The sequence below is a fragment of the Epinephelus lanceolatus genome, chromosome 13 (assembly GCF_041903045.1).
Source record: "Epinephelus lanceolatus isolate andai-2023 chromosome 13, ASM4190304v1, whole genome shotgun sequence".
In the NCBI taxonomy this organism is placed as follows: domain Eukaryota; kingdom Metazoa; phylum Chordata; class Actinopteri; order Perciformes; family Serranidae; genus Epinephelus; species Epinephelus lanceolatus.
Genome location: NC_135746.1, coordinates 11,349,860 through 11,364,581, shown reverse-complemented (window position 1 = coordinate 11,364,581; position 14,722 = coordinate 11,349,860). Strand labels below are relative to the sequence as shown.

The window sequence follows — 14,722 nt, the reverse complement described above, 5'->3', positions numbered from 1 at the left end:
CTTTAATGTAGAAAACTGTGGCATTTAATTCCTCTACGCTGCTAAATAAAACCCAAATTGCAAGATAAACACAAAGGACTTGACCTCAGTGTCGTTGGTGGCAGCTATATCTATAGGGTGGCTACAGGTTCCCACAGAGGTCAGTTATGTTAAGAAGTAAATGTTCAACTAAAGTTTAAGACTGTCTAATCTACAGGCTCTAGTCTACGTCCCTTTTCACCTGTGCTGTCCAGTTGCATATCCCAAGTGGTGGACATGACCCAGTTGTCAGATTGGGACACTGATGTCTGACCCCACTGATCGTCCCCTGACGGTGAAGTTTTACCCCATTCTGTCAGGGTTTTCCCATTCTGGGCCACTGGAGCCAAGTCGTCACCGTATGAGCTCCTTCTAACCGATTCCTCACCAGAGGGGTTAAACACACCCTGATTCAAACCTGAGCAAAGTTACAGTTGAATACAGTTTCAGTATCTTAAACATAAAGTGCTTGATTCATCTTATTTTGAAAGTGATGAGTAGTGACAATAAAGTTTAACTGACAAAAACAATTTCAGGAAGTTTCATCTGATTTGTACGTTTTACATGAGAAGTCTTAGCCCCTGAAAAATAATCAATGAATCATTTGTTACTGAGAAAAATCCATATCAGCATTTAAAGTGTCAATAGGCTACTTGTATTCTATGTGGCCCTAAAAAATGTATATTGTTTTTCAATGTATCCCCTTACATGTGCTTGTATACACACTGTGATCACAACCAGGCAACTCCCAGTAGTTTTATGGCATGTCAACTGGTTTCAGTAATTTTATTAATTGAACTGAATTTGTACCACTAAAGTACAATATCCTCTAATCCTAGACCTGAATAACTGGTAGATTTTGTAGCTGTCTAGTAGACAGTTTGGTTCAATTAGACCATATGCAATATGAAGAGCATCAAATATCAGATTGTATAAAAGGGACAGTTCAACCCAAAATCAAAAATACATATTTTACTTCTTACCTATAGTGCTATTTATCCATCTAGATTGTTTTGGTGTGAGTTGTCTAGTTTTGGATATGTCTGCCTTCTCTCCAATATAATGAAACTAGATGGCACTATAAAATACATTTAAAAAACTCAACATCAATGTCTCTTTCCAGAAATCATGACCTGCTTACTCATGATAATCCACGGACCTTATTGTGAGCAGTTTCATGTAGGAACTGTTTTCTTTCTACTGAACTACACCCACCAAATGCCCAGAGGAAGAAAGGCTCTGAGATAATATAATCTTCTGCCTTCCGCTTAGAAATGATGAATTCAAACTCACAGCAAGTTAATACGACACAGTCTCTGTCTTATGTTTGATATCTAGTGTCAGCAAAGAATGATGATAACCTCTCTGAGCATATTAAACTAACATAGCTTACTTGGCTTGTTCACCATGTTACGTGAACGTCACTGTCGCCCTGAATGGCCCTGCGAACCACATTTAAACTCTGAAACTCTACAGGGCAAAAAATTAATAGTTGAATAGTCAGATATTTTACTATCCGATTCGACTGACATAACTGTGAGTCGGGTACAGCCATTTCCTACATGAAGCTGCTCACAACAAGGTCTGTGGATTATCTTGAGTAACCCGGTCGTGATTTCTGGAAAGAGACATTGATGTTGAGTTTTTCAAATGTACTTTTTTTTGGCGCTTTGAGCACCACAAGCTGAGTGCCATCTAGTTCCATTATATTGGAGAGAAGGCAGACATCTCTACAGCTGATATCTAGAAGCCTACTCGGACCCTGTGTTAAATCACCCCTGAATGGTCGATTTATTCTAACGTAACAAATATTTAATTGTAATATTTCAATACTGTAAGACCACACTCACCCACTCTACCAGCAGTTAAATCAACACTGAATCACATGAGGAAGAAAACTGCTGCTGCACTGATCTTAATATAAAAAACATTCAAACACGCTGCCCCAGTCTGTGATGTCATTTTTCGATCAACAGCTGACGTCACTTCCGGTGATTTGCTCTGCGTGCAGCAGCATTTTAGCACCCTGTGATTCAATGTGGATTTATGTTTTGTTTCATTCTGGGGGAGTTGAGTCTTACCCTGCTCTCCCTCGTGTGTGGCTGAGTTAACCCATTCCTCTCCAGGACCCATGCTGCCCCAGTCCACCACTGCATCACTCAGAACATCAGAGTACAACTCTGCAGCAGAGCAAGGCAGCAGGGCGAGAGGAGACAAGAAGACTGGTTATATACTGTACACATGCACAAACACACACACACACACATAAACACACGAGTCACCCCTCTTGAGGGACTTGGTGTGTCTCCAGCGTCCATCCCGGCCCTGTCAGTAACTTGATAACAGTGAGGTCTGTTTTGTTAGAGGCACTTTATCTGAGTCTGCATTCGCACAGGAACAGGAAGTCTGATTTCTGACCCTCTGTGGCACAGATATGAACTCCTCGGAGCTGTTTAAACAGGATTTAGCTGATTCTTGCTGTTTAAAAAAAAGCCGGGGAGCAAATCTGTGCCCCACAGAGATAACAATGAGATCTTTTGTAACAATTAAGCAAGAATATCCAAAGTTATTGAGCAATTCAAGTTCTCTGGATGCTGATGAAATCTCATTACACCATACACAGGCAGTCCAAGAGGAAGCAGACCGGCTTAAGGCCAGTTCTGTTTCACTAACAGTGATTTCCTCCTGGTTCCACAGTTTTACTTCTGTGTTTAGGCTCATAAAGCACTCTTATGGGAAAGTAAAGCTCACAGATTTCAGTATGAAACATAGACACTAAAGGTAGCGTATAATATAATTCAAGTGTATTGAGTTTACATTACACTGATTTAAAGAAAAGCTTTTAGACTCTATGTTTTCAAGGCTCTTTCCTTCCCTGAAATATTGAAGGTCACATTAAGCTGCATAACGTTGACATTTGAATTTGAAATCAACACTCAAATGCTGTGCAGCTTCTCATTTATTCTGTTCAAACCCTGTATTTGGCTCAGTTGCAGATAAAAATAAGGCTACACAAATAATATTAGTATTATACTATTTGCCGAATTAGATTCCAGTGGTAACTGTGTAGGATCATTTTTGACTCGTGGCATTGTGACATTTCCAATAACACCAGAAGACTGTACACCCAGAAGTCATAATTGATTGAAAAATTCACATTTTTATCAAAAGAAATATTCTGCTTTAGTCCATATTTGAGGGTGTTTAACCTTTCTAAAACAACATTTTCACTGCAGTCAAAAAATTGTTTGCTCTCCCTCTTGCCGCACACAAGAAGAGGCACGCATCTGTATTAACGTGGCAGTCTAGCAAAGGTTTGGGTGGTGTCAAGGCGTTGCGCCTTGTTTCCACTTATGTATGTGACTAGTGTTGTAGGTCCGTAAATATATGGATGATACCTCTAGTTAACAGTCTCCCCAAAATCCACTGCAAAAGTTCAATATTTTGAATGAACTTGGGGCAATTCTGGAATAAAATATTACGGAGGGGAAGAGTTTCGCTGGCACATCAGCTATCACGGGGATTCTTATAGAAATGAATGGACTTCTGGATGACTTATGTTTAAAGTATGATTTTCAATACCGTCAAAAATACAGATGCTCCTTAGACTATTAAACTGATATGGAAATGCTGTACTGAGGTTATGTAGTGCACAGCACACGCCACCAGAGGGCAGTTTCTACTGGAGGAACAGGCAACTGAGCTAGGAAAGATGGCAACTGTAAGTGGTGGGGATATCGTATATAAATATATTATAAATAAAACTGATTGATCATAACAGGAATAGTAAAAAAGAAAAATACTTCTGTCCCTGTTTGAGAGTATTGCTAAATGTTTCTTTATCTTAAGATGACTTCGTCCAGCTCCAAAGCAGTTTATAACCATATGATTTAATCCAACACAGCACTCATTCATTAAAGAAAGTTAATTTAATTATTTTTTAAAAGACCACCTCATTTAATCCAATGAACCACTTAATTCAAATGAAAGATTCAATTCAAATTTAAATCATATAATATACATATATGCATATAAATAATATACATATTCAAATCGCAATAATATTGTATCATGATAATATCATATCATCTGCTATCATCATAGCCTCTGGTGATTCCCACCCTACTGCATTTAGTAAAACGCTTGATATGAAAAAGCAACTGATAACACTCTGATAACACTAATTAGGCCAGTTTGATCTGTTTCACAGGCTGTCTGGCTTTAATTTAAAATCAATGAAGATTATCTTATACATACTCATTTTAAGACTTCCCTTCTTTACTCTCTTTTCTGTGTCCCCCTCCCCCCTTAGTGTTTGGGGTGAAATACCTTCGGTCACAAGACTCCCATTTAGCCCACTGGTCATGTGGCTATGTTAAATCAGAGGCCTGGGGATGGTCATATGGCTGCAAAATCAATTGAAGCTAAACTGAAGGCCAAGTTGCCTGCAGCGTGGCCACACAGCAGCAACACTGTACACACTGTATATAAACACTTTTCAGTCCATGTTTTAGACCTCGTAAACTAAATGCTCCAAATATGTAGATTATAAAGCCTTGGGGTGTTTTTGGAAGCACATATTTCGATTATAAATACAAATCATCACGCTCATCAAGTTTTATAGAACATTAAGAGCTCTTGTCGTGCATCAGCTCTGGACTCAAAGCCCTGCTGACTCCCATCAGCCACAGGTACACACTCAGACCTGGAATGCAGTTAACTACCTACATAAACAAACACTATCTTTATCACACTCACAGATATGGGAGTAATCGCCCTGCTCAATAAGTTCGTGTCTCATTTAGCCTCTTTACACCGGCTCCCAGTATGTTTAAGAATAGATTTTACTGATTACTTTTAAGGCTCTTCATGGTCTCTTTCACAGCTATATTTCTGACCTCTTAGTGCCGTAGATGCCAGGACGTACTTTGAGGTCCTCGGGCAGCTGAGGTCTTTTGTGTCTGGAAACTAAAGGGGACAGAGCATTTGCTGCCAGGACCCTGAGGCTCTGGAACAGTCTGCCCAAGGAAATCAGTCCGGCCGAGTAAATGATCTCTTTAAAGTCCCTTCTTACAACATCCTTTTATCGGAGTCCTGTTTTCATGTCTTGTCTGTTTGATTATTGACATGTAAAGTAGGGATAGACCGATATGGATTTTTTAGGGCCGATGCCGATACCGATTTTTTTCCATCACCCTTAGCCGATGACCGATTATGAACTGCCGATTTTCTTGAGCCGATATTTGGAGCCAATACTGCTTTTGCTCCCTCAATTTACATTAAAAAAAAATGACACAATGATAACAAATATTACAGGTCTCAAGTTTAAAATAAGAAACATTTATTGAACAATAAAAAATACTAAAACAAGATGGAAAGTTGAGGTAGAACAGGTAGAATATTATTATTATTATTATTATTATTATTATTATCATTATTATACATTCAAATAAAAAAAAGAGTTCAGTGCTCTTAAATCTTCCAGTAATGTCTTTATAAAATAAACAAATATTTAATCTGAAGCATAAATAAAACAACTACTACTGTACACAGTAGGATTCAACAGCTTTGTTCAACTTAACCACATACTTTCAAATGAAAAAAAGTGCCAGGGAAAAATAAATCCGCGAACCCACGCGCGTATCGGCCGATGCCAATACAAGTAAAAAACTCAAATATCGGCCCGATATATCGGCCGGCCGATGTATCGGTCTATCCTTAATGTAAAGCACTTAAATAAATAAAGATTATATTAATTATTATTATTACAGTCTCATTTTAAAGTAAATTTAGACAAAGGTAAAAAAAAAAACCTTTATCTTTATGCTCGCTTCCTAAAGTTTAGGCAACAGAAGTACATGCTCAGTTTAGACAAAAAATGGTTTGGCTTAAAACGAGTATGTCTGTTACTTACGTAATGAGACATCATGCGACATACACGTCACATACATCATGTGACATAGGTCACTATCATAGCATGCTACACATACTGGCACACTACATTGTTTTTAAAATAACTTGATGGACTTCTGGTTTCAAACGAGACACAAACAGTGAGCTCCTGGGTGAAAGTCCTGAGTTTGTTTGACCAATATTACCCTCTCACCCACCCTGTACTGACTTTCTCACTCTTTATACTACGGCAGGTACCTGTCAAAAAATGGCGCTGCCCAGTGCCTCTCATATCACCACTAAAGGGTGCCTTGGTGCGTAGGTATCTGATGCTGACTAGTCTCGCTCACCAGACCTTTCTCAAGAAAAGAAAGGTCTGGCTGGGCCGACTCTCACTGTGAGATTGGAGAAAAAAAACGCTCCAGCTGCTTGTACTTCTTTCAACCAATCACAATCATTCTGGGCGGTGCCACAGCAACGGTGCGCTTGCAAAAATATTGCCGGGGGGAAACAGGTTTTGGTGTAACACGCCCACAAAAATATCACCTACAGGACGCGAACCATGGCAGAAAAATGGCTACATCCCCACAAGATCAAACACCGCAAAAGTTAGTAAAGGACGTGTTGAAAACGGTTGAAAACTGCTACACAGGTAGGTAGGGCGGGACTTCAGCGGGTGGCTTGTTCCGCCCAATGAGAGGCTGATCTCTGCAGCAAACTTCCGCCCACTCAGACTAGACGCTGACAGACTGTTAATGTAATTTCTTTAGGGATAAAATGACAACACAATATAAGCCGGTCTCACTCCAAAGTCATCGAAATCCAGTGCTTGGGCGGTGACTTGTGGCGTCAGACACTGACGAAAAAAGCTGTCCTTTAACGTCGGCATGATACGCGGCTGCTCACCAGTATAGTTTAACTACACTGATTTTCCTTGAGTTTTTAAGTTCATTTAGACTGTCTTTTATTTCCTCCGTTTTTATACACTAAAGTGTTTTTATCAGTTCTTTTAAAAGTTGCTGTTTTCACGTCTTTCTGTTTGAATTATTGACATGTAAAGCAGTTTGTAACTTGCTTTATAAATAAGGTCATTATTACATTCCAATTCCCACTTCCCAGAAAAACACCTGCCTAAAAAAAAAAGTACATTTTCATCCGTTTATCCGGGGCAGCAGGCCAAGCAAAGCACCCCAGACGTCTCTCTCCCCAGCAACGCTTTCCAGTTCCTCCTGGGGGACCCCAAGGCGTTCCCAGGCCAGGTGAGATATATAATCCCTCCAGCGTGTTCTGGGTCTGCCCCGGGGCCTCCTACCAGTGGGACATGCCCGGAACATCTCTAACAGGAGGCACCCAGGAGGATCCTGATCAGATGCCCAAACCACCTCAACTGAACCCATTCGGCGCGAAGGAGCAGCGGCTCTACTCTGAGCTTCTTCCAGATGTCCGAGCTCCTCACCCTATCTCTAAGGCTGAGCTTGTATCTGCAATCTCATTCTTTCAGTCACTGCCCAGAGCTCCTGACCATAGTTGAAGGTTGAGACACAGATGAACCAGTAACACTTTGGCCCCCTTGGCCTGTGCCCAGTAGGCCAGTTCAGTCATCCATGCATGGTCCTGACAATAAAATAACTTAATTTTTCTTCCTTTCTAAATAAAATAAACATCAACATTGATTTTAGGGATCAACAAAAAAATGGTACTTTGCTGATACTCTACGTATAACATAAACACTTGAGAACTCGTGCATGAGGCCACCAGAGAGAGTCTGAGACAGGAAACAGGTCAGTTTCCATGATGTCTTGGATAAACAGTGACACAAACCTGCAGCACACTGGCCTCCTGTACAGTATCTGAGCATGTCTGAGGCTTCTGGGTGTTTATTTATTTGCTTCCTGAACCAGCTGCTCTAAAGGCATCAGTCTTCAGTCAGAGCTGGACACATGAGCACCATCTGAGTGGCACATTTATAGAAACATACTGAAGAAATGAGCCATACCACAGTAAACAACTCAGCTGTAATTAAAGAGCACGCGCAGACTCGAGCTACAGGCTTTTGCTCCAAAACTGTCACGACAGATTTCTGGACTTTACCAGTGTTTTCTGATTTACACAGTTTCCTCTCCCTCAGCCTCAAACAGTGACGTGTGCAGCCTCATTATCAGATCAACAGCACACAGCGGCTGTTTGTGACTTCTGTGTGTGAAATAAAAAGTTGTCTCCATCATGAGCGCACGCGGACTCACCTTGTTGTCTGGTCTCCATCAGCGACAGCCAGGTGAGCTCCCCAAATGAACCTCCAGAGACACGACAGCACACGGCAACACGCGCAGCACCGACCGGCCGTTAGGTCAGTGTGTGTTTCCTACTCTGGTTTCCTTGGCTGTCACGCGCCGGACCAGCTCTCAGGCGGAGCTTGGAGCGCGAGCCAATCAATGGGCGCGCGCTTTGGTAATTTGCTTAATTCAGCCACCGGACATATTTAATTTTATTTATTAGGAATATATATTTAAGGAATACTGGTCACTCTGGTAAAATGAATCCCAAATATTTTATTGTTTATTTTGTTAAATTTTATAAATCCCATGATCCTGTTCGGTCAGTTTCATATTACACAAATCTAAATTTGCCTCATCATCCCCCTGTTCAAGAGGGTTTGGTTTTTTTTCAAATTTTATTTTAATAGTAAAATAGTAACTAAAAATATTTATAATAATAATAATTTGTTTATGTATACTACATAATTTTAAAATGCTGTTTTATATATATATTTTTTTATTATTATTTGTTTTTTTAATTCATTTCTGTCACTTTTTAACAATATGTGGAATCTAGGATGCCTGATTTTGTGCAAATTACTTCCTTAAAAAAAAAAAAATAAAATAAAATAAAATAAAACAGCTGAACAGCTTGATATGATACCTGATTTTTAATTGTTGTATTTTTTTTTAATAAATAATTTAAAAAAAAAACATATTTCATTACAGGAAAGTGTGCTTATTAGACACAACAACCAAATAATAAATTAATAAATATTAATGTGTTTGTTATCAGGGGAGGAAGTATTCAGAGCCTTTAAATAAAGTAACATAATAATAATAATAATAATAATAATAATAATAATATATAGCAATAGCTAAGTGTATAAATACCCCACATGGCAATGTCCTGATATCAACATCAATATAATATCAATATATATATATATATATATATATATATATATATATATATATATAATAAAAATATTTTATTTTATATATTTTTTTAACTGTTATTGCATATTGACATCAGTTATTAATTAATGTATACCTGCAATTCGTGATGAAAATAAAAATATGCTAATGTAAAAATACATCAAAACATAATTAAAGTATCAAAAGTATGTTAAATCCACATGCAACAGAATAAATTTCCCCTAAAATTGGGGAAAAAAAGTTAAAAATAAAAATACTCAGATAAAGTACCTCATAATTTTTCTTTTTATAAAATGTTTTCTTTTAAACCACTTACACAATGTCTTTCTTTGTATTGTTGTGTACAGCTCTTAATATAAACATCAATTAATACTACCACCAATAATAATAAAAAGGGGATTCACAATTAAAAAATGCTGAAGAAATTAAATCTGTATTATCATTTCAGTTATTTAAAATTGATCAATTACTAATTATTTTTAACATTAGTAATCTGCCAAATAATTTCAGTACTATACTATTCTTTGTTACTTTGCCAATGCGTGTCATTTTGCCTTTGCATTACCAATGAAAAACTAAAATAAAACAAATCAAGGTTGTAGGGATCTGCCTCCTGCAGCTCGTGTCTGACCCCTGCTGACGTAATGCTGCAATCACAACAGGGAGACGTCCATACAGTTTGTACTGTAGACTGTCGGTGCTTTTAAAACATTAAATAAATCAAACATTAACAAACCTGTCTGGCGAAAGTATAATAAATCAATATCAAATAAAACAGTCTGACCAGAAGACGCTGGCATTTGACCCAGTTTAGTTTATTCTTCATCAGATCCTCAGATGAAAACAGAGTTTGTGCCTGTCTAAGTGGGCGATCATCATATCAGCAGACATTTATAACGGTGGCAGCAGGTGGAAGAATCTGTTTTAGTGCAAATGAGGAGGACAGTGATTACGTTTAAGACATTTCTCTGATTAGAAATACCCTTAAAAACAAAGTGGCATACAGACAGTAAACGTTGCTAAAGTTTGCATCCTGATGTCACAGCAACACAAATACTCACAGGCCTCCTGAGTTGAAATGAACCTTTATTAATATATTGTCACTATAACTATGTATTTAAGTTGTTTAAACTGAGACATCTTTTTGATATAATCACGTCCGTCACTTTGTCACAGTCGCCCGATGCTGGAGACAGGGCGAGACCAGACAGTGAGGTTTATATGAGCCAAAATAAAGTGACAGTAATTGTGCAAAACCATAAAGAGTATTTGGGACGTAGCTGACACCCTGTATCGTGGTCACCTGTAACATATCATAGGTTTGGTTTCACCTTCAGCAATTTAAAACACACATTCTTAATTGCGGGCCTCTGCAGAATAGCCTGTGTGTGTTGGGGTAACAGATCCATAGATATATTTACCTGTGGTTCCTACATGTTTCTGTTGATGCATGACTTGAGGCCCATTTCTAATCTTTGGAGTCACACAGGGGCCCTGAACCACAGATTGGCAAACCCTGATCTATAATGGCTGTGAAGGCACTATTGCATAATTATGCCAATATTATGGGATTGTAACACACAAAAAAAGGCCGGGGGGATCAGCCAGCCAATACGCCCCAGCACAGGAAAATCATTGGCCAAAATAACTCATGAAACTGAATGAAATTGATTTACAGCAATTTCCTTTTTGCTTGTTAAGCTTTACCCAAACAGTTGCTTAGTCTTTACAGAGACGTGATGAAGACAGTAATATGTAGGAACAACAAAACAAAGCAATGATGACATCTTAACAGTGATTGAGTGGATTAATACATGTGTATAAAGTGAAATAAATCAGATGCGAGGCTGCCCTAATCATGTTAGAAACCCTTATTCATTTACATTTGTCCTGCAGCTGAGCAGGAAGAACAAATTCATATTTAAATTTACTGTCTGACAGCAAAATCGCCAAATAAATCTGACTTTAAACCCCTGCTCCGAAAAAGGCGCTTCCTTTTTTGTGACCCAATGTTTACTTACTAAATTACGTAAATGATTGTTCAGTTATTAAACATACCATTTGCTATTTTTTTTGGCGATAAGGTGATCAATGGACTTAATAATTCAGTGGTGGTAAAGTGCAGGGGAATGTCTGTGGTGAAAAGCCATGGATATAGTGGAAAACATGTGCCCACAGATGATTAAAATAATTTTAAGTACATATGTCCATCACGCTGTCAGTCGTGTTTCAAACAAACAAATAATGCAGCAATATAACATGTCAGTGTAGTACTAGCTGAGCAGTTAGGTGCGTGTAAGACCATTTGTATATCGATCACTCACCCCGTGTTTAATTTGTAAAGACTACTTTGATTTTCTCGCATGCCTCCATGTTGAATGAAGGATCCAAAAACTAGGGCTGCCCCTGACTAATAATTTTCCTAGTCGACTGATAGTTGTCATTCAGGGCCATTAGTCAACTAGTCCCCCGTATGTTCATGACATTAATTTAATTATTAAATGATATATTTTGGTGGTTTGAGTCGAAGGTGTGAGAAAGAATAGTATCAGTAACATTGTTAACACTGTGCTACATTACAGAGAAATACAAAACCGTACTAATGAACCTTCATTAATATAGGCCTATATTTTATCTACAAGTGCACGTCACACACTGAGCGAGCCGCCTGTTAATGACGCTGTGGGCTAATGGGCATGTAGCTACTTCCACGTTTCAGATGATACGTCATGTTTGTAGTCGACCAATGAAGATGAGTTTACATATCACCTTGGGTTGGTCCTTCACCTTCTCAAAATGATCCCACACTTTGGATTTCCTGCCCGACATGTTATTAACTAGCCTGTGGAATAGCCGCAGGTACCAGCCCTGGAAATTAACCTGACCCCTGAGCGTGGACACTTCCTGTCTCTGTCCTTTCAAATTAAAGTCCCACATGGTCCAATCATTAAATCTTGCCGACTAATGACCTTTCTGGTCAACTAACTGATTAGATTATTGGTGTGTATCATTTACAAACTGTCACACAACTCATGCAGTATAATCCAAGTCTCATTTATCCGGTCGTATGCTTAGTACTTCAAAGACAGATGACACTTTCTGACAGGGAACTGAACTAAATGTGAAACTTATCTATGTTCTCTTCAAAGCCAGACTCCATTGACAAAAACAGTAATTTTACCTTGCTGAACACAGGAGCTGTTGGTCGACTGCTGCTCCTATCAATAGTTTATTTTTGTTATCGTGTGACTTTCGGTGAATCTGAACTAACCCTTTAAAACACCAAAGGCACACAGTAACACAAACAAACTAACTGATAGAGGCAGTGGTAGACCAGCAGCTCCTGTGTTCAGTGAGGTAAAATTACTGTTTTTGTCAATGGAGTCTGGCTTTGAAGAGAACACAGATAAGTTTCACTTTTAGTTCAGTTCCCTGTCAGCAATGACTGTCTATTTGGGAAGTGACTGGATGCTAAGACTTGAATTCTTATGTTTTGATGTATTTTTTTCCCATCTACTTAAGTGCTTTGAGAATGTTCTCAGTTTTTGGATTCTTAGTTCACTGGAGGCATGTGAGAAAAAAGTTTTCTTAGGGTGAGTAACTGATAAACAGATGGTCATTTAGAGGGGGGAATTTAATATTTCTTTAAGTAGACAGTGTCAATGTTTATGTTTGGCGCATACCTTACACATTTAATTTCCCAGCACTGTATGACTCATACATATTTCCTCGTTGGACTTTTTCAGTCCCCTGACACCTAAGCAGCTTTCACAAATAGCTGAGTCATGCTCTAAAAACACAGACTGTGTTTGCATCTCTGAGATATTTGGATCTCTTTTGACACTACAATGTTTTTACTTCCTGGAATTTAATATGTTCGCTAAGCAGCTCTGGGCAAATGTATCAGGAAGCATTTTAACTCTGCGATGTCTGTGGCACAGCTCGTGTGGATGCAGCGCTCTGGGTACAGTGAACAGAAAACAAACTCCCTGAGAGTGGATTCAAACCCAGAGTCAGGACCTCCTGAAAGCAGTGTGTGTAGCAATATATTGTCGGTGCCCTTTAGGACCCTTGTATGTACAGTTTCACTGCACTTTGACAGTCAGTGTTTAAATCCCAGATGTAGAAAATGTGTCAGATCCCTGGGATAAAGACGAGCTAATGATGTCCAACATGCATGAACATCAACCCTGCTTTTCCTTCATGCCTTAAATCCTGGTGTCAGTGATCCAGTGATGAAATGTGCTGCAACACTCAGAATATGTCCCACTGGTAACCACTACAAATTTCATTATGCAATGATCTTCTCTGTTTCCAATGGAGGCCTTGGCTTTTATCATCCCACATCCTTTTCCATGCTGTAGCATCTCTTATGTGCAGATACATTGTGCTTGTCCTCGTCTTTGTTTTCTTTAAACCGTCTTCATAAACGTCTCACGATGGAGCGAAAAAAAAAAAAAAGATCACTCAGTGAAGGGGTGAGCTAAACACACAAAACAATATCTGTGAGTGATGTGGAAACCACTTGTACTCGACCGCAGCTCACTCCGCAGGTAGCTCTGTGCTATTCTCACGTATCAGAGGCTCCAAAGCGTCGAGTCTGGATGAATATTTTGTGGCTCAACAGCCGCCACAGCTCCAGTGGATGTGCACTCATTTTCAAAACTAGGGCCTGACAGCAGGGAGGAGAGGATAGAGGGATAAGTGAAGGACAGTGAGCTGGCTGCTGCCAGGTGATGACCTTTAAAGCTCTTGAAAATCTCCTGTTTCCTGGCAGCACGCTGAGTGTGTGCTATCTCGCAGTGTGTGCCATTGTGAATGACTTAAAAGCCACTATGTCACTATCCAAACTCTCATTACAGACAGACGTCCTCTTACCACTGCAAATATCAGACGCAAAACCAAACTCTGTGCATCACTTCTTGAAACCTGGTCACCTAACAATCATAGGAACAGTGTGTAGGATTTAGTGGCATCTAGAGGTGAGGACTGCAGATGCCCAGTTAGGATTCCTTCAGTGTTCATTGCTCAGGAGGTTTTTACCAGGAGCCGAATTATCCGCAGAGGTCTCTTCCTCTCCAAAACCAGACCACGTGATTTAAACCGGTAAAAACACTGAATAAAGCAATTTTACACTAAAAATGAGCGTTTCTCTGATGCTGTTCGGCTCGTCGCAGATGGGCTGTTAGCCCAGCATCTGCTAATGTGTGCTCACCTTTTTTCTTCTATAACTTAAGACCCAGATGTTCGGGAGGTTTTTACCAGGAGCTGAATTATCCGCAGAGGTCTCTTCCTCTACAGAAAAAAACAAACCAGATGATTTAAACCGGTAAAACCACTGAATGAAGCAGTTTCACACTATAAATGAGCCTTTCTTTGATGATGTTTGGCTCGTCGCAGATGTACTGCTCTTCTGCTCAGCTTTTTTCTTTGATAATTTAAGATCCAGACATTTAGGAGATTATTACTTGCAGCCGAATTATCCTCAGAGGTCTCTTCCTTTCCAAAACAAACAGATCAGGTGATTTAAACCGGTAAAAACACTGAATAAAGCAGTTTCATGTTAAAAATCAGGGTTTCTCGGATGCTGTTTGGCTTGCTAACTACGACGGCGACAC

General features: G+C 39.2%; 1 protein-coding gene across 6 annotated transcripts in view; it reads right to left on the bottom strand.

Annotated features, from left to right (window-relative positions):
• tpd52l1 (tpd52 like 1) overlaps nucleotides 1–8,294 on the bottom strand; it is a 29,054-nt gene extending 20,760 nt beyond the window's left edge. For 2 of the 6 annotated variants that reach the window (XM_033648874.2, XM_033648876.2), the window contains exons 1-3: nucleotides 8,154–8,294; nucleotides 2,100–2,198; nucleotides 221–436 (exon numbers count right to left, since the gene is read on the bottom strand). In XM_033648874.2, the coding sequence (XP_033504765.2) occupies nucleotides 221–436; nucleotides 2,100–2,198; nucleotides 8,154–8,172 (334 nt within the window). In that variant the 5' untranslated portion in view covers nucleotides 8,173–8,294. The remainder of the gene's footprint in view (nucleotides 1–220; nucleotides 437–2,099; nucleotides 2,199–8,153) is intronic. The other 4 variants (XM_078173728.1, XM_078173729.1, XM_078173731.1 and 1 more) reach the window with 3 other exon arrangements.
• Nucleotides 8,295–14,722: the final 6,428 nt, after the last annotated feature.